Source organism: Pristiophorus japonicus, chromosome 11 (assembly GCF_044704955.1).
Source record: "Pristiophorus japonicus isolate sPriJap1 chromosome 11, sPriJap1.hap1, whole genome shotgun sequence".
Lineage (NCBI taxonomy): Eukaryota > Metazoa > Chordata > Chondrichthyes > Pristiophoridae > Pristiophorus > Pristiophorus japonicus.
The window spans coordinates 154209232-154231653 of NC_091987.1; the positions used below are offsets into that span (position 1 = coordinate 154209232).

The window sequence follows — 22422 nt, forward strand, 5'->3', positions numbered from 1 at the left end:
GCACTCCCGCAGTACATGCCCCTCAGACAGTGCGGCACTCCCTCAGTACTGCCCCTCAGACACTGCAGCGCTCCCTCAGTACTGCCCCTCAGACAGTGCAGCGCTTCCTCAGTACTGCTCCTCAGACAGTGCGCCACTCCCTCAGTACTGCCCCTCCGACAGTGCGGCGTTCCCTCAGTACTGCCCCTCCGACAGTGCAGTGCTCCCTCAGTACTGCCCCTCCGACAGTGCAGCACTCCCTCAGTACTTCCCCTCAGACAGTGAACCATTCCCTCAGTACTGCCCCTCCGACAGTGCAGTGCTCCCTCAGTACTGCCCTTCCGACAGTGCAGCACTCTCTCAGTACTGCCCCTCAGACAGTGAACCTTTCCCTCAGTACTGCCCCTCCGACAGTGCAGTTCTCCCTCAGTACTGCCCCTCCGACAGTGCGGTGCTCCCTCAGTACTGCCCTTCAGACAGTGCAGCGCTCCCTCAGTACTGCCCCTCCGACAGAGCAGCGCTCCCTCAGTACTACCCCTCCGACAGAGCAGCGCTCCCTCAGTACTGCCCCTCCGACAGTGAACCTTTCCCTCAGTACTACCCCTCCGACAGTGCAGCACTCTCTCAGTACTGCCCCTCAGACAGTGAACCTTTCCCTCAGTACTGCCCCTCCGACAGTGCAGTTCTCCCTCAGTGCTGCCACTCCGACAATGCGGCGCTCACCCAGTACTGCCCCTCCGACAGTGCAGTGCTTCCTCAGTACTGCCCCTCCAACAGTGCAGTGCTTCCTCAGTACTGCCCCTCCAACAGTGCGGCGCTCCCTCAGTCCTGCCCCTCCAACAGTGCAGCACTCCCTCAGTACTGCCCCTCTGACAGTGCTGCGCTTCCTCAGTACTGCCCCTCCGACAGTGCGGCGTTCCCTCAGTACTGCCCCTCCGACAGTGAACCATTCCCTCAGTACTGCCCCTCCGACAATGCGGCGCTCACCCAGTACTGCCCCTCCAACACTGCAGCGCTTCCTCAGTACTGCCCCTCCGACAGTGCGGTGCTCCCTCAGTATTGCCCCTCCGACAGTGCAGCGCTCCCTCAGTACTGCCCCTCCGACAGTGCCGCACTCCCTCATTCCTGCCCCTCCGACAGTGCGGTGCTCCCTCAGTACAGCCCCTCCAACAGTGCAGCAGTCTCTCAGTACTGCCCTTCCGACAGTGCGGGGCTCCCTCAGTCCTGCCCCTCCGATAGTGCAACGCTCCCTCAGTACTGCCCCTCCGACAGTGCAGCAGTCCCTCAGTACTGCCCCTCCGACAGTACGATGCTCCCTCAGTACTGCCCCTCCGACACTGCAGCACTCCCTCAGTACTGCCCCTCCGGCAGTGCAGTGCTCCCTCAGTACTGCCCCTCCGACAGTGCAGTGCTCCCTCAGTACTGCCCCTCCGACAGTGCGGCACTCCCTCAATACTGCCCCTCCGGCAGTGCGGTGCTCCCTCAGTACTGCCCCTCCGACAGTGCAGCACTCCCTCAGTACTGCCCCTCCAACAGTGCGGCGCACCCTCAGTACTGCACATCAGACAGTGTGGCACTCCCTCAGTACTGCTCCTCCGACAGTGCAGCACTCCCTCAGTACTGCCCCTCCGACAGTGCAGTGCTCCCTCAGTACTGCCCCTCTGACAGTGCAGCGCTCCCTCAGTACTGTCCCTCTGACAGTAGACCATTCCCTCAGTATTGCCCCTCCGACAGTGCTGCACTCCCTCAGTACTGCCCCTCAGACAGTGCACCGCTCCCTCAGTACTGCCCCTCAGACAGTGCGGCACTCCCGCAGTACATGCCCCTCAGACAGTGCGGCACTCCCTCAGTACTGCCCCTCAGACACTGCAGCGCTCCCTCAGTACTGCCCCTCAGACAGTGCAGCGCTCCCTCAGTACTGCTCCTCAGACAATGCGCCACTCCCTCAGTACTGCCCCTCCGACAGTGCGGCGTTCCCTCAGTACTGCCGCTCCGACAGTGCAGTGCTCCCTCAGTACTGCCCCTCCGACAGTGCAGCACTCCCTCAGTACTTCCCCTCAGACAGTGAACCATTCCCTCAGTACTGCCCCTCCGACAGTGCAGTGCTCCCTCAGTACTGCCCTTCCGACAGTGCAGCACTCTCTCAGTACTGCCCCTCAGACAGTGAACCTTTCCCTCAGTACTGCCCCTCCGACAGTGCAGTTCTCCCTCAGTACTGCCCCTCCGACAGTGCGGTGCTCCCTCAGTACTGCCCTTCAGACAGTGCAGCGCTCCCTCAGTACTGCCCCTCCGACAGAGCAGCACTCCCTCAGTACTGCCCCTCCGACAGTGCGGCGCTCCCTCAGTGCTGCCACTCCGACAATGCGGCGCTCACCCAGTACTGCCCCTCCGACAGTGCGGCGCTCCCTCAGTACTGCCCCTCCAACAGTGCAGCAGTCCCTCAGTACTGCCCCTCCGACAGTGCAGTGCTTCCTCAGTACTGACCCTCCAACAGTGCGGCGCTCCCTCAGTACTGCTCCTCCAACAGTGCAGCACTCCCTCAGTACTGCCCCTCTGACAGTGCTGCGCTTCCTCAGTACTGCCCCTCCGACAGTGCGGCGTTCCCTCAGTACTGCCCCTCCGACAGTGAACCATTCCCTCAGTACTGCCCCTCCGACAATGCGGCGCTCACCCAGTACTGCCCCTCCAACACTGCAGCGCTTCCTCAGTACTGCCCCTCCGACAGTGCGGTGCTCCCTCAGTATTGCCCCTCCGACAGTGCAGCGCTCCCTCAGTACTGCCCCTCCGACAGTGCCGCACTCCCTCATTCCTGCCCCTCCGACATTGCGGCGCTCCCTCAGTATTGCCCCTCCAACAGTGCAGCAGTCCCTCAGTACTGCCCCTCCGACAGTGCAGTGCTTCCTCAGTACTGCCCCTCTGACAGTGCTGCGCTTCCTCAGTACTGCCCCTCCGACAGTGCGGCGTTCCCTCAGTACTGCCCCTCCGACAGTGAACCATTCCCTCAGTACTGCCCCTCCGACAATGCGGCGCTCACCCAGTACTGCCCCTCCAACACTGCAGCGCTTCCTCAGTACTGCCCTTCCGACAGTGCGGCGCTCCCTCAGTACTGCCCCTCCAACAGTGCAGCAGTCCCTCAGTACTGCCCCTCCGACAGTGCAGCAGTCCCTCAGTACTGCCCCTCCGACAGTACGATGCTCCCTCAGTACTGCCCCTCCGACACTGCAGTGCTCCCTCAGTGCTGCCCCTCAGACAGTGCGGCACTCCCTCAGTACTGCCCCTCCGACAGTGCGGCGTTCCCTCAGTAATGCCCCTCCGACAGTGCGGCACTCCCTCAGTACTGCCCCTCCGACACTGCGGTGCTCCCTCAGTACTGCCCTTCCGACAGTGCAGCACTCCTTCAGCACTGCCCCTCCGACAGTGTAGTGCTCCCTCAGTACTGCCCCTCCGACAGTGCGGCGCACCCTCAGTACTGCTCCTCCGACAGTGAACCATTCCCTCAGTACTGCCCCTCAGTCAGTGAACCATTCCCTCAGTACTGCCCCTCCAACAGTGCAGTGCTCCCTCAGTACTGCCCTTCCGACAGTGCAGTGCTCCCTCAGTACTGCCCGTCCGACAGTGCAGCACTCCCTCAGTACTGCCCCTCAGACAGTGAACCATTCCCTCAGTACTGCCCCTCCAACAGTGCAGTGCTCCCTCAGTACTGCCCTTCCGACAGTGCAGTGCACCCTCAGTACTGCCCTTCCGACAGTGCAGCACTCTCTCAGTACTGCCCCTCAGACAGTGAACCATTCCCTCAGTACTGCCCCTCCGACAGTGCAGTTCTCCCTCAGTACTGCCCCTCCAACACTGCGGCGCACCCTCAGTACTGCCCCTCAGACAGTGTGGCACTCCCTCAGTACTGCTCCTCAGACAGTGTGGCACTCCCTCAATACTGCCCCTCCGACAGTGCGGTGCTCCCTCAGTACTGCCCCTCCGACAGTGCAGCACTCCCTCAGTACTGCCCCTCCGACAGTGCGGTGCTCCCTCAGTACTGCCCCTCCGACAGTGCGGCGCTCCCTCAGTACTGCCCCTCAGACAGTGCGGCACTCCCTCAGTACTGCCCCTCCGACAGTGCAGCACTCTCTCAGTACTGCCCCTCAGACAGTGCGGCACTCCCTCAGTACTGCCCCTCCAACACTGCGGCGCACCCTCAGTACTGCCCCTCAGACAGTGTGGCACTCCCTCAGTACTGCTCCTCAGACAGTGTGGCACTCCCTCAATACTGCCCCTCCGACAGTGCGGTGCTCCCTCAGTACTGCCCCTCCGACAGTGCAGCACTCCCTCAGTACTGCCCCTCCGACAGTGCGGTGCTCCCTCAGTACTGCCCCTCCGACAGTGCGGCGCTCCCTCAGTACTGCCCCTCAGACAGTGCGGCACTCCCTCAGTACTGCCCTTCCGACAGTGCAGCACTCTCTCAGTACTGCCCCTCAGACAGTGCGGCACTCCCTCAGTACTGCCCCTCAGACAGTGCGGCACTCCCTCAGTACTGCCCCTCAGACAGTGCGGCACTCCCTCAGTACTGCCCCTCCGACAGTGCGGCACTCCCTCAGTACTGCCCCTCTGACAGTGCGCCACTCCCTCAATACTGCCCCTCCGACACTGCGGTGCTCCCTCAGTACTGCCCTTCCGACAGTGCACCACTCCTTCAGTACTACCCCTCCAACACTGCAACGCTCCCTCAGTACTGCCCCTTCGACAGTGCAGTGCTCCCTCAGTATTGCCCCTCTGACAGTGCTGCGCTCCCTCAGTACTGTCCCTCTGACAGTAGACCATTCCCTCAGTACTGCCCCTCCAACAGTGCGGCGCACCCTCAGTACTGCCCCTCAGACAGTGTGGCACTCCCTCAGTACTGCTCCTCAGACAGTGCGCCACTCCCTCAGTACTGCCCCTCCGACAGTGCGGCGTTCCCTCAGTAATGCCCCTCCGACAGTGCGGCATTCCCTCAATACTGCCCCTCCGACAGTGCGGTGCTCCCTCAGTACTGCCCCTCCGACAGTGCAGCACTCCCTCAGTACTGCCCCTCCGACAGTGCGGTGCTCCCTCAGTACTGCCCCTCCGACAGTGCGGCGCTCCCTCAGTACTGCCCCTCAGACAGTGCGGCACTCCCTCAGTACTGCCCCTCCGACAGTGCGGCGTTCCCTCAGTAATGCACCTCCGACAGTGCGGCACTCCCTCAGTACTGCCCCTCCGACACTGCGGTGCTCCTTCAGTACTGCCCTTCCGACAGTGCAGCACTCCCTCAGTACTGCCCCTCCGACAGTGCAGCGCCCCTTTACTACTACCCCTCCAACACTGCAACGCTCCCTCAGTACTGCCCCTCCGACAGTGCGGCGCTCCCTCAGTACTGCTCCTCCGACAGTGCAGCACTCCCTCAGTACTGCCTCTCCGACAGTGCAGTGCTCCCTCAGTACTGCCCCTCCGACAGTGCGGCACTCCCTCAGTACTGCCCCTCAGACAGTGCGGCACTCCCTCAGTACTGCCCCTCCGACAGTGCGGCACTCCCTCAGTACTGCCCCTCTGACAGTGCGCCACTCCCTCAGTACTGCCCCTCCGACAGTGCTGCGCTCCCTCAGTACTGCCCCTCCAACACTGCAGCGCTCCCTCAGTACTGCCCCTCCGACAGTGCAGTGCTCCCTCAGTACTGCCCCTCTGACAGTGCTGCGCTCCCTCAGTACTGCCCCTCCAACAGTGCAGTGCTCCCTCAGTACTGCCCCTCTGACAGTGCTGCGCTCCCTCAGTACTGCCCCTCCGACAGTGCGCCGCTCCCTCAGTACTGTCCCTCAGACAGTGCAGCGCTCCCACAGTACTGCCCCTCCAACACTGCAGCGCTTCCTCAGTACTGCCCCTCCGTCAGTGCGGCGCTCCCTCAGTACTGCCCCTCCAACACTGCAGCGCTCCCTCAGTACTGCCCCTCCGACAGTGCAGTGCTCCCTCAGTACTGCCCCTCCGACAGTGCTGCGCTCCCTCAGTACTGCCCCTCCAACAGTGCAGTGCTCCCTCAGTACTGCCCCTCCGACAGTGCTGCGCTCCCTCAGTACTGTCCCTCAGACAGTGCAGCGCTCCCACAGTACTGCTCCTCAGACAGTGCGCCACTCCCTCAGTACTGCCCCTCCGACAGTGCAGCAGTCACTCAGTACTGCCCTTCCGACAGTGCGGGGCTCCCTCAGTTCTGCCCCTCCGACAGTGCAGCACTCCCTCAGTACTGCCCTTCCGACAGTGCAGTGCTCCCTCAGTCCTGCCCCTCCGACAGTGCAACGCTCCCTCAGTACTGCCCCTCCGACAGTGCAGCAGTCCCTCAGTACTGTCCCTCCGACAGTACGATGCTCCCTCAGTCCTGCCCCTCCGACAGTGCGGCACTCCCTCAGTACTGCCCTACCAACACTGCAGCGCTCCGTCAATAATGCCCCTATGACAGTGCGGCGCTCCCTCAGTACTGCCCCTCCGACAGTGTAGCACTCCCTTAGTACTGCCCCTCTGAAAGTGCCGCACTCCCTCAGTACGGCTCCTCCAACAGTGCAGCACTCCCTCAGTACTGCCCCTCCGACAGTGCGGGGCTCCCTCAGTACTGCCCCTCCGACAGTGCAGCGCTACCTCAGTACTACCCCTCAGACAGTGCGGCGCTCGCTCAGTACTGCCCCTCCGACAGTGCCGCACTCCCTCATTCCTGCCCCTCCGACAGTGCGGCGCTCCCTCAGTACTGCCCCTCCGACAATGCGACGCTCACCCAGTACTGCCCCTCCGACAGTGCAGTGCTCCCTCAGTACTGCCCCGACGACAGTGCAGTGCTCCCTCAGTACTGCCCCTCCGATAGTGCAGCACTCCCTCAGTACTGCCCCTCCGGCAGTGCAGTGCTCCCTCATACTGCCCCTCCGACAGTGCAGTGCTCCCTCAGTACTGCCCCTCTGACAGTGCTGCGCTCCCTCACTACTGTCCCTCTGACAGTAGGCCATTCCCTCAGTACTGCCCCTCCAACAGTGCGGCGCACCCTCAGTACTGCTCCTCAGACAGTGCGGCACTCCCTCAATACTGCCCCTCCGACAGTGTGGTGCTCCCTCAGTACTGCCCCTCCGACAGTGCAGCACTCCCTCAGTACTGCCCCTCCGACAGTGCGGTGCTCCCTCAGTACTGCCCCTCCGACAGTGCGGCGCTCCCTCAGTACTGCCCCTCAGACAGTGCGGCACTCCCTCAGTACTGCCCCTCCGACAGTGCGGCGTTCCTTCAGTAATGCCCCTCCGACAGTGCGGCACTCCCTCAATACTGCCCCTCCGACACTGCGGTGCTCCCTCAGTACTGCCCTTCCGACAGTGCAGCACTCCTTCAGTACTACCCCTCCAACACTGCAACGCTCCCTCAGTACTGCCCCTTCGACAGTGCAGTGCTCCCTCAGTATTGCCCCTCTGACAGTGCTGCGCTCCCTCAGTACTGTCCCTCTGACAGTAGACCATTCCCTCAGTACTGCCCCTCCAACAGTGCGGCGCACCCTCAGTACTGCCCCTCAGACAGTGTGGCACTCCCTCAGTACTGCTCCTCAGACAGTGCGCCACTCCCTCAGTACTGCCCCTCCGACAGTGCGGCGTTCCCTCAGTAATGCCCCTCCGACAGTGCGGCACTCCCTCAATACTGCCCCTCCGACAGTGCGGTGCTCCCTCAGTACTGCCCCTCCGACAGTGCAGCACTCCCTCAGTACTGCCCCTCCGACAGTGCGGTGCTCCCTCAGTACTGCCCCTCCGACAGTGCGGCGCTCCCTCAGTACTGCCCCTCAGACAGTGCGACACTCCCTCAGTACTGCCCCTCCGACAGTGCGCCGTTCCCTCAGTAATGCACCTCCGACAGTGCGGCACTCCCTCAGTACTGCCCCTCCGACACTGCGGTGCTCCCTCAGTACTGCCCTTCCGACAGTGCAGCACTCCCTCAGTACTGCCCCTCCGACAGTGCAGCGCCCCTTTACTACTACCCCTCCAACACTGCAACGCTCCCTCAGTACTGCCCCTCCGACAGTGCGGCGCTCCCTCAGTACTGCTCCTCCGACAGTGCAGCACTCCCTCAGTACTGCCTCTCCGACAGTGCAGTGCTCCCTCAGTACTGCCCCTCTGACAGTGCAGCGCTCCCTCAGTACTGCCCCTCAGACAGTGCGGCACTCCCTCAGTACTGCCCCTCAGACAGTGCGGCACTCCCTCAGTACTGCCCCTCAGACAGTGCGGCACTCCCTCAGTACTGCCCCTCAGACAGTGCGGCACTCCCTCAGTACTGCCCCTCCGACAGTGCGGCACTCCCTCAGTACTGCCCCTCTGACAGTGCGCCACTCCCTCAATACTGCCCCTCCGACACTGCGGTGCTCCCTCAGTACTGCCCTTCCGACAGTGCAGCACTCCTTCAGTACTACCCCTCCAACACTGCAACGCTCCCTCAGTACTGCCCCTTCGACAGTGCAGTGCTCCCTCAGTATTGCCCCTCTGACAGTGCTGCGCTCCCTCAGTACTGTCCCTCTGACAGTAGACCATTCCCTCAGTACTGCCCCTCCAACAGTGCGGCGCACCCTCAGTACTGCCCCTCAGACAGTGTGGCACTCCCTCAGTACTGCTCCTCAGACAGTGCGCCACTCCCTCAGTACTGCCCCTCCGACAGTGCGGCGTTCCCTCAGTAATGCCCCTCCGACAGTGCGGCACTCCCTCAATACTGCCCCTCCGACAGTGCGGTGCTCCCTCAGTACTGCCCCTCCGACACTGCGGTGCTCCCTCAGTACTGCCCCTCCGACAGTGCGGTGCTCCCTCAGTACTGCCCCTCCGACAGTGCGGCGCTCCCTCAGTACTGCCCCTCAGACAGTGCGGCACTCCCTCAGTACTGCCCCTCCGACAGTGCGGCGTTCCCTCAGTAATGCACCTCCGACAGTGCGGCACTCCCTCAGTACTGCCCCTCCGACACTGCGGTGCTCCCTCAGTACTGCCCTTCCGACAGTGCAGCACTCCCTCAGTACTGCCCCTCCGACAGTGCAGCGCCTCTTTACTACTACCCCTCCAACACTGCAACGCTCCCTCAGTACTGCCCCTCCGACAGTGCGGCGCTCCCTCAGTACTGCTCCTCCGACAGTGCAGCACTCCCTCAGTACTGCCTCTCCGACAGTGCAGTGCTCCCTCAGTACTGCCCCTCCGACAGTGCGGCACTCCCTCAGTACTGCCCCTCAGACAATGAGGCACTCCCTCAGTACTGCCCCTCAGACAGTGCGGCACTCCCTCAGTACTGCCCCTCCGACAGTGCGGCACTCCCTCAGTACTGCCCCTCTGACAGTGCGCCACTCCCTTAGTACTGCCCCTCCGACAGTGCTGCGCTCCCTCAGTACTGCCCCTCCAACACTGCAGCGCTCCCTCAGTACTGCCCCTCCGACAGTGCAGTGCTCCCTCAGTACTGCCCCTCTGACAGTGCTGCGCTCCCTCAGTACTGCCCCTCCAACAGTGCAGTGCTCCCTCAGTACTGCCCCTCTGACAGTGCTGCGCTCCCTCAGTACTGCCCCTCCGACAGTGCGCCGCTCCCTCAGTACTGTCCCTCAGACAGTGCAGCGCTCCCACAGTACTGCCCCTCCAACACTGCAGCGCTTCCTCAGTACTGCCCCTCCGTCAGTGCGGCGCTCCCTCAGTACTGCCCCTCCAACACTGCAGCGCTCCCTCAGTACTGCCCCTCCGACAGTGCAGTGCTCCCTCAGTACTGCCCCTCCGACAGTGCTGCGCTCCCTCAGTACTGCCCCTCCAACAGTGCAGTGCTCCCTCAGTACTGCCCCTCCGACAGTGCTGCGCTCCTTCAGTACTGTCCCTCAGACAGTGCAGCGCTCCCACAGTACTGCTCCTCAGACAGTGCGCCACTCCCTCAGTACTGCCCCTCCGACAGTGCAGCAGTCACTCAGTACTGCCCTTCCGACAGTGCGGGGCTCCCTCAGTTCTGCCCCTCCGACAGTGCAGCACTCCCTCAGTACTGCCCTTCCGACAGTGCAGTGCTCCCTCAGTCCTGCCCCTCCGACAGTGCAACGCTCCCTCAGTACTGCCCCTCCGACAGTGCAGCAGTCCCTCAGTACTGTCCCTCCGACAGTACGATGCTCCCTCAGTCCTGCCCCTCCGACAGTGCGGCACTCCCTCAGTACTGCCCTACCAACACTGCAGCGCTCCGTCAATAATGCCCCTATGACAGTGCGGCGCTCCCTCAGTACTGCCCCTCCGACAGTGCTGCGCTCCCTCAGTACTGCCCCTCTGACAGTGCTGCGCTCCCTCAGTACTGCCCCTCCAACAGTGCAGTGCTCCCTCAGTACTGCCCCTCTGACAGTGCTGCGCTCCCTCAGTACTGCCCCTCCGACAGTGCGCCGCTCCCTCAGTACTGTCCCTCAGACAGTGCAGCGCTCCCACAGTACTGCCCCTCCAACACTGCAGCGCTTCCTCAGTACTGCCCCTCCGTCAGTGCGGCGCTCCCTCAGTACTGCCCCTCCAACACTGCAGCGCTCCCTCAGTACTGCCCCTCCGACAGTGCAGTGCTCCCTCAGTACTGCCCCTCTGACAGTGCTGCGCTCCCTCAGTACTGCCCCTCCAACAGTGCAGTGCTCCCTCAGTACTGCCCCTCTGACAGTGCTGCGCTCCCTCAGAACTGCCCCTCCGACAGTGCGCCGCTCCCTCAGTACTGTCCCTCAGACAGTGCAGCGCTCCCACAGTACTGCTCCTCAGACAGTGCGCCACTCCCTCAGTACTGCCCCTCCGACAGTGCAGCAGTCACTCAGTACTGCCCTTCCGACAGTGCGGGGCTCCCTCAGTTCTGCCCCTCCGACAGTGCAGCACTCCCTCAGTACTGCCCTTCCGACAGTGCAGTGCTCCCTCAGTCCTGCCCCTCCGACAGTGCAACGCTCCCTCAGTACTGCCCCTCCGACAGTGTAGCACTCCCTTAGTACTGCCCCTCTGAAAGTGCCGCACTCCCTCAGTACGGCTCCTCCAACAGTGCAGCACTCCCTCAGTACTGCCCCTCCGACAGTGCGGGTCTCCCTCAGTACTGCCCCTCCGACAGTGCAGCGCTACCTCAGTACTACCCCTCAGACAGTGCGGCGCTCGCTCAGTACTGCCCCTCCGACAGTGCCGCACTCCCTCATTCCTGCCCCTCCGACAGTGCGGCGCTCCCTCAGTACTGCCCCTCCGACAATGCGACGCTCACCCAGTACTGCCCCTCCGACAGTGCAGTGCTCCCTCAGTACTGCCCCGACGACAGTGCAGTGCTCCCTCAGTACTGCCCCTCCGATAGTGCAGCACTCCCTCAGTACTGCCCCTCCGGCAGTGCAGTGCTCCCTCATACTGCCCCTCCGACAGTGCAGTGCTCCCTCAGTACTGCCCCTCTGACAGTGCTGCGCTCCCTCACTACTGTCCCTCTGACAGTAGGCCATTCCCTCAGTACTGCCCCTCCAACAGTGCGGCGCACCCTCAGTACTGCTCCTCAGACAGTGCGGCACTCCCTCAATACTGCCCCTCCGACAGTGTGGTGCTCCCTCAGTACTGCCCCTCCGACAGTGCAGCACTCCCTCAGTACTGCCCCTCCGACAGTGCGGTGCTCCCTCAGTACTGCCCCTCCGACAGTGCGGCGCTCCCTCAGTACTGCCCCTCAGACAGTGCGGCACTCCCTCAGTACTGCCCCTCCGACAGTGCGGCGTTCCCTCAGTAATGCCCCTCCGACAGTGCGGCACTCCCTCAATACTGCCCCTCCGACACTGCGGTGCTCCCTCAGTACTGCCCTTCCGACAGTGCAGCACTCCTTCAGTACTACCCCTCCAACACTGCAACGCTCCCTCAGTACTGCCCCTTCGACAGTGCAGTGCTCCCTCAGTATTGCCCCTCTGACAGTGCTGCGCTCCCTCAGTACTGTCCCTATGACAGTAGACCATTCCCTCAGTACTGCCCCTCCAACAGTGCGGCGCACCCTCAGTACTGCCCCTCAGACAGTGTGGCACTCCCTCAGTACTGCTCCTCAGACAGTGCGCCACTCCCTCAGTACTGCCCCTCCGACAGTGCGGCGTTCCCTCAGTAATGCCCCTCCGACAGTGCGGCACTCCCTCAATACTGCCCCTCCGACAGTGCGGTGCTCCCTCAGTACTGCCCCTCCGACAGTGCAGCACTCCCTCAGTACTGCCCCTCCGACAGTGCTGCGCTCCCTCAGTACTGCTCCTCCAACAGTGCAGTGCTCCCTCAGTACTGCCCCTCTGACAGTGCTGCGGTCCCTCAGTACTGCCCCTCCGACAGTGCGCCGCTCCCTCAGTACTGTCCCTCAGACAGTGCAGCGCTCCCACAGTACTGCCCCTCCGACACTGCAGCGCTTCCTCAGTACTGCCCCTCCGTCAGTGCAGCACTCCCTCAGTACTGCCCCTCCGACAGTGCAGCGCCCCTTTACTACTACCCCTCCAACACTGCAACGCTCCCTCAGTACTGCCCCTCCGACAGTGCGGCGCTCCCTCAGTACTGCTCCTCCGACAGTGCAGCACTCCCTCAGTACTGCCTCTCCGACAGTGCAGTGCTCCCTCAGTACTGCCCCTCTGACAGTGCAGCGCTCCCTCAGTACTGCCCCTCAGACAGTGCGGCACTCCCTCAGTACTGCCCCTCAGACAGTGCGGCACTCCCTCAGTACTGCCCCTCAGACAGTGCGGCACTCCCTCAGTACTGCCCCTCCGACAGTGCGGCACTCCCTCAGTACTGCCCCTCTGACAGTGCGCCACTCCCTCAATACTGCCCCTCCGACACTGCGGTGCTCCCTCAGTACTGCCCTTCCGACAGTGCAGCACTCCTTCAGTACTACCCCTCCAACACTGCAACGCTCCCTCAGTACTGCCCCTTCGACAGTGCAGTGCTCCCTCAGTATTGCCCCTCTGACAGTGCTGCGCTCCCTCAGTACTGTCCCTCTGACAGTAGACCATTCCCTCAGTACTGCCCCTCCAACAGTGCGGCGCACCCTCAGTACTGCCCCTCAGACAGTGTGGCACTCCCTCAGTACTGCTCCTCAGACAGTGCGCCACTCCCTCAGTACTGCCCCTCCGACAGTGCGGCGTTCCCTCAGTAATGCCCCTCCGACAGTGCGGCACTCCCTCAATACTGCCCCTCCGACAGTGCGGCACTCCCTCAGTACTGCCCCTCCGACAGTGCGGTGCTCCCTCAGTACTGCCCCTCCGACAGTGCGGCGCTCCCTCAGTACTGCCCCTCAGACAGTGCGGCACTCCCTCAGTACTGCCCCTCCGACAGTGCGGCGTTCCCTCAGTAATGCACCTCCGACAGTGCGGCACTCCCTCAGTACTGCCCCTCCGACACTGCGGTGCTCCCTCAGTACTGCCCTTCCGACAGTGCAGCACTCCCTCAGTACTGCCCCTCCGACAGTGCAGCGCCCCTTTACTACTACCCCTCCAACACTGCAACGCTCCCTCAGTACTGCCCCTCCGACAGTGCGGCGCTCCCTCAGTACTGCCCCTCCGACAGTGCAGCACTCCCTCAGTACTGCCCCTCCGACAGTGCGGTGCTCCCTCAGTACTGCCCCTCCGACAGTGCGGCGCTCCCTCAGTACTGCCCCTCAGACAGTGCGGCACTCCCTCAGTACTGCCCCTCCGACAGTGCGGCGTTCCCTCAGTAATGCCCCTCCGACAGTGCGGCACTCCCTCAATACTGCCCCTCCGACACTGCGGTGCTCCCTCAGTACTGCCCTTCCGACAGTGCAGCACTCCTTCAGTACTACCCCTCCAACACTGCAACGCTCCCTCAGTACTGCCCCTTCGACAGTGCAGTGCTCCCTCAGTATTGCCCCTCTGACAGTGCTGCGCTCCCTCAGTACTGTCCCTCTGACAGTAGACCATTCCCTCAGTACTGCCCCTCCAACAGTGCGGCGCACCCTCAGTACTGTCCCCTCAGACAGTGTGGCACTCCCTCAGTACTGCTCCTCAGACAGTGCGCCACTCCCTCAGTACTGCCCCTCCGACAGTGCGGCGTTCCCTCAGTAATGCCCCTCCGACAGTGCGGCACTCCCTCAATACTGCCCCTCCGACAGTGCGGTGCTCCCTCAGTACTGCCCCTCCGACAGTGCAGCACTCCCTCAGTACTGCCCCTCCGACAGTGCTGCGCTCCCTCAGTACTGCTCCTCCAACAGTGCAGTGCTCCCTCAGTACTGCCCCTCTGACAGTGCTGCGCTCCCTCAGTACTGCCCCTCCGACAGTGCGCCGCTCCCTCAGTACTGTCCCTCAGACAGTGCAGCGCTCCCACAGTACTTCCCCTCCGACACTGCAGCGCTTCCTCAGTACTGCCCCTCCGTCAGTGCAGCACTCCCTCAGTACTGCCCCTCCGACAGTGCAGCGCCCCTTTACTACTACCCCTCCAACACTGCAACGCTCCCTCAGTACTGCCCCTCCGACAGTGCGGCGCTCCCTCAGTACTGCTCCTCCGACAGTGCAGCACTCCCTCAGTACTGCCTCTCCGACAGTGCAGTGCTCCCTCAGTACTGCCCCTCTGACAGTGCAGCGCTCCCTCAGTACTGCCCCTCAGACAGTGCGGCACTCCCTCAGTACTGCCCCTCAGACAGTGCGGCACTCCCTCAGTACTGCCCCTCAGACAGTGCGGCACTCCCTCAGTACTGCCCCTCCGACAGTGCGGCACTCCCTCAGTACTGCCCCTCTGACAGTGCGCCACTCCCTCAATACTGCCCCTCCGACACTGCGGTGCTCCCTCAGTACTGCCCTTCCGACAGTGCAGCACTCCTTCAGTACTACCCCTCCAACACTGCAACGCTCCCTCAGTACTGCCCCTTCGACAGTGCAGTGCTCCCTCAGTATTGCCCCTCTGACAGTGCTGCGCTCCCTCAGTACTGTCCCTCTGACAGTAGACCATTCCCTCAGTACTGCCCCTCCAACAGTGCGGCGCACCCTCAGTACTGCCCCTCAGACAGTGTGGCACTCCCTCAGTACTGCTCCTCAGACAGTGCGCCACTCCCTCAGTACTGCCCCTCCGACAGTGCGGCGTTCCCTCAGTAATGCCCCTCCGACAGTGCGGCACTCCCTCAATACTGCCCCTCCGACAGTGCGGTGCTCCCTCAGTACTGCCCCTCCGACAGTGCAGCACTCCCTCAGTACTGCCCCTCCGACAGTGCGGTGCTCCCTCAGTACTGCCCCTCCGACAGTGCGGCGCTCCCTCAGTACTGCCCCTCAGACAGTGCGGCACTCCCTCAGTACTGCCCCTCCGACAGTGCGGCGTTCCCTCAGTAATGCACCTCCGACAGTGCGGCACTCCCTCAGTACTGCCCCTCCGACACTGCGGTGCTCCCTCAGTACTGCCCTTCCGACAGTGCAGCACTCCCTCAGTACTGCCCCTCCGACAGTGCAGCGCCCCTTTACTACTACCCCTCCAACACTGCAACGCTCCCTCAGTACTGCCCCTCCGACAGTGCGGCGCTCCCTCAGTACTGCTCCTCCGACAGTGCAGCACTCCCTCAGTACTGCCTCTCCGACAGTGCAGTGCTCCCTCAGTACTGCCCCTCCGACACTGCAGCGCTCCCTCAGTACTGCCCCTCCGACAGTGCAGTGCTCCCTCAGTACTGCCCCTCTGACAGTGCTGCGCTCCCTCAGTACTGCCCCTCCAACAGTGCAGCGCTCCCTCAGTACTGCCCCTCCGACAGTGCGCCGCTCCCTCAGTACTGTCCCTCAGACAGTGCAGCGCTCCCACAGTACTGCCCCTCCAACACTGCAGCGCTTCCTCAGTACTGCCCCTCCGTCAGTGCGGCGCTCCCTCAGTACTGCCCCTCCAACACTGCAGCGCTCCCTCAGTACTGCCCCTCCGACAGTGCAGTGCTCCCTCAGTACTGCCCCTCTGACAGTGCTGCGCTCCCTCAGTACTGCCCCTCCAACAGTGCAGTGCTCCCTCAGTACTGCCCCTCTGACAGTGCTGCGCTCCCTCAGTACTGCCCCTCCGACAGTGCGCCGCTCCCTCAGTACTGTCCCTCAGACAGTGCAGCGCTCCCACAGTACTGCCCCTCCGACAGTGCAGCAGTCCCTCAGTACTGTCCCTCCGACAGTACGATGCTCCCTCAGTCCTGCCCCTCCGACAGTGCGGTGCTCCCTCAGTACTGCCTTTCCGACAGTGCAGCACTCCCTCAGTTCTGCACCTCCGACAGTGCAGTGCTCCCTCAGTACTGCCCCTCTGACAGTAGGCCATTCCCTCAGTACTGCCCCTCCGACAGTGCGGCGCTCCCTCAGTACTGCCCTTCCGACAGTGCAGTGCTCCCTCAGTACAGTCCCTCCGACAGTGCAGCACTCCCTCAGTACTGCCCCTCCGGCATTGCAGTGCTCCCTCAATACTGCCTCTCCGACAGTGCAGTGCTCCCTCAGTACTGCCCCTCTGACGGTGCGGCGCTCACTCAATACTGCCCCTCCGACAGTGCGGGGCTCCCGCATTACTGCCCTTCCGACAGTGCAGCGCTCCCTCAGTACTGTCCCTCCGACAGTGCTGCGCTCCCTAGGTACTGCCCCTCCGACAGTGCGGCGCTCCCTCAGTACTGCCCCTCCGACAGTGCGGGGCTCCCTCAGTACTGCCCCTCCGACAGTGCAGTGCTACCTCAGTACTACCCCTCAGACAGTGCGGCGTTCTCTCAGTACTGCCCCTCCGACAGTGCCGCACTCCCTCATTCCTGCCCTTCCGACAGTGCAGCAGTCCCTCAGTACTGCCCCTCCGACAGTACGGTGCTCCCTCAGTCCTGCCCCTCCGACAGAGCAGCGCTCCCTCAGTACTGCCCCTCCGACGGTGCGGTGCTCCCTCAGTACTGCCCCTCTGACAGTGCAGCGCTCCCTCAGTACTGCCCCTCCGACGGTGCGGCGCTCCCTCAGTACTGCCCCTCCGACAGAGCAGCGCTCCCTCAGTACTGCCCCTCCGACACTTCGGCGCTCCCTCAGTACTGCCTCTCAGACAGTGTGGCGCTCCCTCAGTACTGCCCCTCCGACAGAGCAGCGCTCCCTCAGTACTGCCTCTCAGACAGTGTGGTGCTCCCTCTCTACTGCCCCTCCGAAAGTGCCGCACTCCCTCAGTACGGCCCCTCCAGCAGTGCAGCACTCCCTCAGTACTGCCCCTCCGACAGTGCGGGGCTCCCTCAGTACTGCCCCTCCGACAGTGTGGCACTCCCTCAGTACTGCCCCTTGGACAGTGCGTCGCTCCCTCAGTACTGCCCCTTAGACAGTGCGTCGCTCCCTCAGTACTGCCCCTTAGACAGTGCGGCGCTCCCTCAGTACTGCCCCTTAGACAGTGCAGCGCTCCCTCAGTACTGCCCCTTAGACAGTGCAGCGCTCCCTCAGTACTGCCCCTTAGACAGTGCAGCGCTCCCTCAGCACTCATGCTCCGACATTGCGTCGCTCGCTCAGTACTACCCCTCTGACAGTGCAGCACTCCCTCAGTACTGCCCCTCTGACAGTGGGGCACTCCCTCAGTGTCATGTATCTTACATTATTATATATAACTGTATCCTAATATGCTATACATGACTCTAATAAGATTTGACCTGTAACCACCAGCATACCTTACCACCAAGGGTGCACTTGCAAGAGACAGGTATATCAGGACAGGTCTCAGGCAAGTGCAGCATTCCAGAGCTGTGAAATAAAGGTGCAGGTACAGAGTGACCTTGACTTCACTACATGCCTCGTGTGAATCTGTACTGAGGGGACAGGACTTTACAGTGGCGATGAGGGTGGGATTGGGTGCGTTTTGCAACATGTCAATAGTGCGGGCAAATTACAACCCATAGCTTATGCCTGCAGGTCACTTTCGTGGGCGGAGCGCGGGTACGGAATGGTAGAGAAGGAGGCGCTCGATTGCGTGTACGGTGTCAAAAAGATGCTCCAATAGCTTTTCGGGGCCAAGTTCGCGTTAGAAACCGACCACAAGCCCCTCACGTCCCTCCTATCCGAGAACAAGGCAATAAACGCCAACGCCTCGGCGCGAATTCAACGGTGGGCACTCATGCTGGCTATACCATAAGGCACAGACCAGGCACAGACAACTATGCCGACGCGCTCAGCAGGCTACCCCTGGCGACCACGGAAGGCTCTGACGAACAGGACTGTGAGATAGTCATGGCAATCAATGCCTTTGAGTCCACAGGTTCGCCCATGGCGGCTCGCCAAATCAGAGCCTGGACGGCCAGCGACCCCACATTATCCTTAGTAAAAAGATGTGTCCTAACCGGTGACTGGGCAGAGGTTCGCGATGCCTGCCCCGAGGAATTAAAACCTTTCACAGACGCATGCATGAGCTATCACTACAAGCAGACTGCCTGATGTGGGGCAGCCGAGTAGTCATGCCTCTGCGAGGCAGAGAGGCATTTGTCCGGGAGCTCCAGCGCGAGCACCCGGGGATCGTTCTCATGAAGGCCATAGCCAGATGCCACGTCTGGTGGCCTGGTATTGAAGCGGACTTGGAGCTCTGCGTCCAAAGGTGCACCATTTGTGCCCAACTCAGCAATGCCCCCAGGGAGGCTCCACTGAGCCCCTGGCCGACCAAACCGTGGTCGCGGGTGCACGTAGACTATGCGGGCCTATTCATGGGCAAAATGTTCCTCGTCGTTGTAGATGCATTTTCAAAGTGGATCGAATGCACCATTTTAAACTCGTGCACAACCTCCACCACTGTGGAGAGCCTCGCAACCATGTTTGCAACGCACGGAATCCCTGACATATTAGTCAGTGACAATGGTCCGTGCTTCACCAGCGCAGAATTCCAAGACTTTATAATTCACCACGGCATAAATCACGTCAAGACGGCACCATTCAAGCCAGACTCCAACGGCCAGGTGGAGAGAGCAGTGCAAATCATTAAACAAGGCATGCTTAAAATCCAAGGTCCCACGCTGCAGGGTCACCTGTCGCGACTGCTGCTGGCATACAGATCTCGTCCGCACTCACTGACTGGGATCCCCCCCGTGCAACTGTTGATGAAAAGGACTTTAAAAACAAGACTCTCATTAATCCTCCCAGACATGCACGAAATCGTTGAGGCAAAGCGCCGTAAGCTGACTGAGTACCATGACAGAAATTCGAGGGGGAGATGGAATGAGATAGTGGACAAAGTATTTGTACTAAACTATGGAAGGGGTCCCAAATGGCTTGCAGGTACAGTAATGGGCAAGGAAGGAAACAGGCTACTGGTAGTACAAATGGACAATGGCAAAACCTGCCGGAGGCATGTAGACCAAGTCAAAAGCAGATTTACCAACAACACTGCGGAACCAGAGGCAGACCACAATGTGGAACTCACACCACACCTGGTGGACAGACAGAGGGAACAACCTGAGGAAAGGGCAATTCCAACAGACAACCCAGGCAAGTCAACAACAATCACACCATTCGAAACAGACAGCCCAGGCGCGATACCAGCAACCACACCCAAAGAAAAACAGACACCAAGGCAAACAACTGAACCACAACTCAGACGCTCCACGCGAGAGCGTAGACCACCTGAGAGACTGAACCTATAAAGACAATAAGACCTTGGGGGAGGGTGATGTCATGTATCTTACATTATTATATATAAGTGTATCCTCACATGCTATACATGACTGTAATAAGATATGACTGTAACCACCAGCATACCTTGCAAGAGACAGGTATATAAGGACAGGTCTCAGGCAAGTGCAGCATTCCAGAGCTGTGAAATAAAGGTGCAGGTCCAGAGTGACCTTGACTTCATTACATGCCTCGTGTGAATCTGTACTGAGGAGACAGGACTTTACACTCAGTACTGCCCGTTCGACAATGCAGCACTCCCCCAGTACTGGCCCTTGGACAGTGCGGCACTCCCTCAGTACTGACCTTCCGACAGTGCAGCACTCCCTCAGTACTGCCTACTGCCCCTCTGACAGTGTGGCGCTCCCTCAGTACTGCCTACTGCCCCTCTGACAGTGGGGCACTCCCTCAATACTGCCCCTTCGACAGTGCAGCACTCCCCCAGTACTGGCCCTTGGACAGTGCAGCACTCCCTCAGCACTGACCCTCCGACAGTGTGCCGTTCCCTCAGTGCTGCCTCTCCGACAGTGCAGCACTTCCTCAGTACTGCCCCTCCGTCAGTGCAGCGCTCCCTCAGTATTGCCCCTCCAACAGTGCGGCACTCCCTCAGTACTGACGCGGGGGCGTGTCAGTCTAGATTATGAGCTCAGCCTCTGGAGTGGGGACTTGAACCCACAACATTCTGACTCAGATGCGAGAGAGAGAGAGCGCTAAACTCAAGTCGCCACGGCTGTGAAGCCGGGACACCCAGCAAAGGGCCTGATGGAGCAACTAATCGTTTCCTGTTTGCCGTTGGTTTTGGCCATCCCTTCCTGATCTCACCTTCCTTGGCTTGACGTTGCTGAAACACCTTGGACTGTTTCTCGACCTGAACGGTGCGCTCTAAATGCAAGTTGTTGCTGGTTGATAAAAGAAGAGTCGATCAGACTTGGTCAAAGACTTCCTGTTTTTATTTTTACATTTAGGAGAGGAACTGAAGATGGAGGTCCTCAGATTGATGCCAATCTTTCTCAACTTGCTGCCAGGTACATGTTTCTTTCTGAGCTATATTCGGGGCACTGGACTCATTCTCGCCTTTGGATTGAGTGAGGAGCCATTTAATGAAAGGGAACAGATTCAGCCTTCACTCATAGGGTGAATATCGGATCATGGAATGAGTATATGTAAGTGTGCGTGAATGCAAGCATAAGTTTGTGTGTGTGTGTACATGAGTGTGTATGACAGCATGTGTTTCTATATGTGTGTGTTAATGAGTGAATGTTTGTGTGTGAATCTGTGGGTACACATGAGTGCGTGTGTGCGTGTGTGTGTGTGTGCATGTGTATCTGTAAGTATGTATCAGTGAGTGTGTGAAAGTGTGAGTGTATAAGTGTGTGTCTATCAGTGTGTGTATATAAGCATGAGTGTATAAGTGTGGGTGTATACGTGTGTGTGTATGTGTGAATGTATAAATGTGTGTGTATAAGTGAGTGTGTGTATAAGTGTGAGTGTATAAGTGAGTGTGTGTGTGGAAGTATGTGTGTATAACTGAGTGTATAAGCGAGAGTGTGAAAGTGTGTGTGATAGTGTGAGTGTATAAGTGAATGTTTATAAGTATGTGTGTATAAGTGTGAGTGTGTGAGTGAAGTTGTGAGTGTATAAGTATGTGCGTGTGTATAAGTGAGTGTGTGAAAGTGTGAGTCATACTCACACACGTATACACACTCACTTATACACACTCACTTATACACACTCACTTATACACACACACTCACACTTATACACACGGTCACTTATACACACAACTTATACACACGCTCACTTATACACACTCACTTATACACACTCATTTTTACACTTACACTTATACATATGCTCACTTATACACACGTTTACACACACTCGCTTATACACATTCACTTATACGCATACACTTATACACACAGACTCAATTATACATGCACACTGATACACACACAATTATAAACACTCATTTATACAATCACACTTTCACACACTCACTTATACACATACATTCACAAACTTACTTATACACTCGCACTTTCACACACATACTCACTTATACACACTCACTTATACACTCACACTTATACTGTGTGTGTATAAGTGTGTGTGTATAAGTGTGTGTATGTGAGTGTATAAATGAGTGTGTGCATGAAAGTGTGAGTGGTTAAGTGAGTGTGTGAAAGCGTGAGTGTATAAGTGAGTGTGACAAATGTGAAGGTATCAGTGAGTGTGTGAAAGTGTGAGTGCATAATTGGGTGTGTATGTGTGACTGTATAAGTATGAGTGAATAAATGTGTGTTTATAAATGAGTCTGTATAAGTGAGTGAGTGTGTATAACTGTGTGTTTGTGTGTGTGTATAAGTGTGAGTGTATATGTTTGAGTGTATAAGTGTGTGTGTATAAGTGAGCGTATAAGTGAGTGTGTGTGTATAAGTGTGAGTATAAGTGAGCATGTGTATAAGTGTGAGTGTGTGCGTATAATTGAATGTGTAAACGTGTGTATAAGTGTCTCTGTATAAGTCAGTGTGTATAAGTGAGCGTGTATGTATAAGTGTGTGTGTACGTGAGTGTGTGTGTGTATTAGTGTGTGTGCATAACTGTGTGCATAATTGTGAGTGTATAAGTGTGAGTGTATAAGTGAGTGCGTGAATGTATAGTTGAGTGTGTGTGTGTGTGAAAGTGTGAGTGTGTGTGTGTATAAGTGTGTGTATAAGTGTGTATACGTGAGTGTGTGTGTATTAGTGTGTGTGCATAACTGTGTGCATAATTGTGAGTGTATAAGTGTGAGTGTATAAGTGAGTGTGTGTGTGGAAATGTGAGTGTATAAGTGAGTGTGTGTGTATTAGTGTGTGTGCATAACTGTGTGCATAATA

The 22422-nt window shown here is 59.4% G+C and overlaps 1 protein-coding gene across 1 annotated transcript in view; it reads left to right on the top strand.

The window, feature by feature from the left end:
* Positions 1-22422, top strand: part of LOC139275620 (myelin-associated glycoprotein-like) — a 94572-nt gene that overhangs the window by 28891 nt on the left and 43259 nt on the right. The window contains exon 3 of the mRNA XM_070892792.1: positions 20509-20568. Coding sequence (XP_070748893.1) covers positions 20523-20568 — 46 coding nt within the window. The 5' untranslated portion in view covers positions 20509-20522. The remainder of the gene's footprint in view (positions 1-20508; positions 20569-22422) is intronic.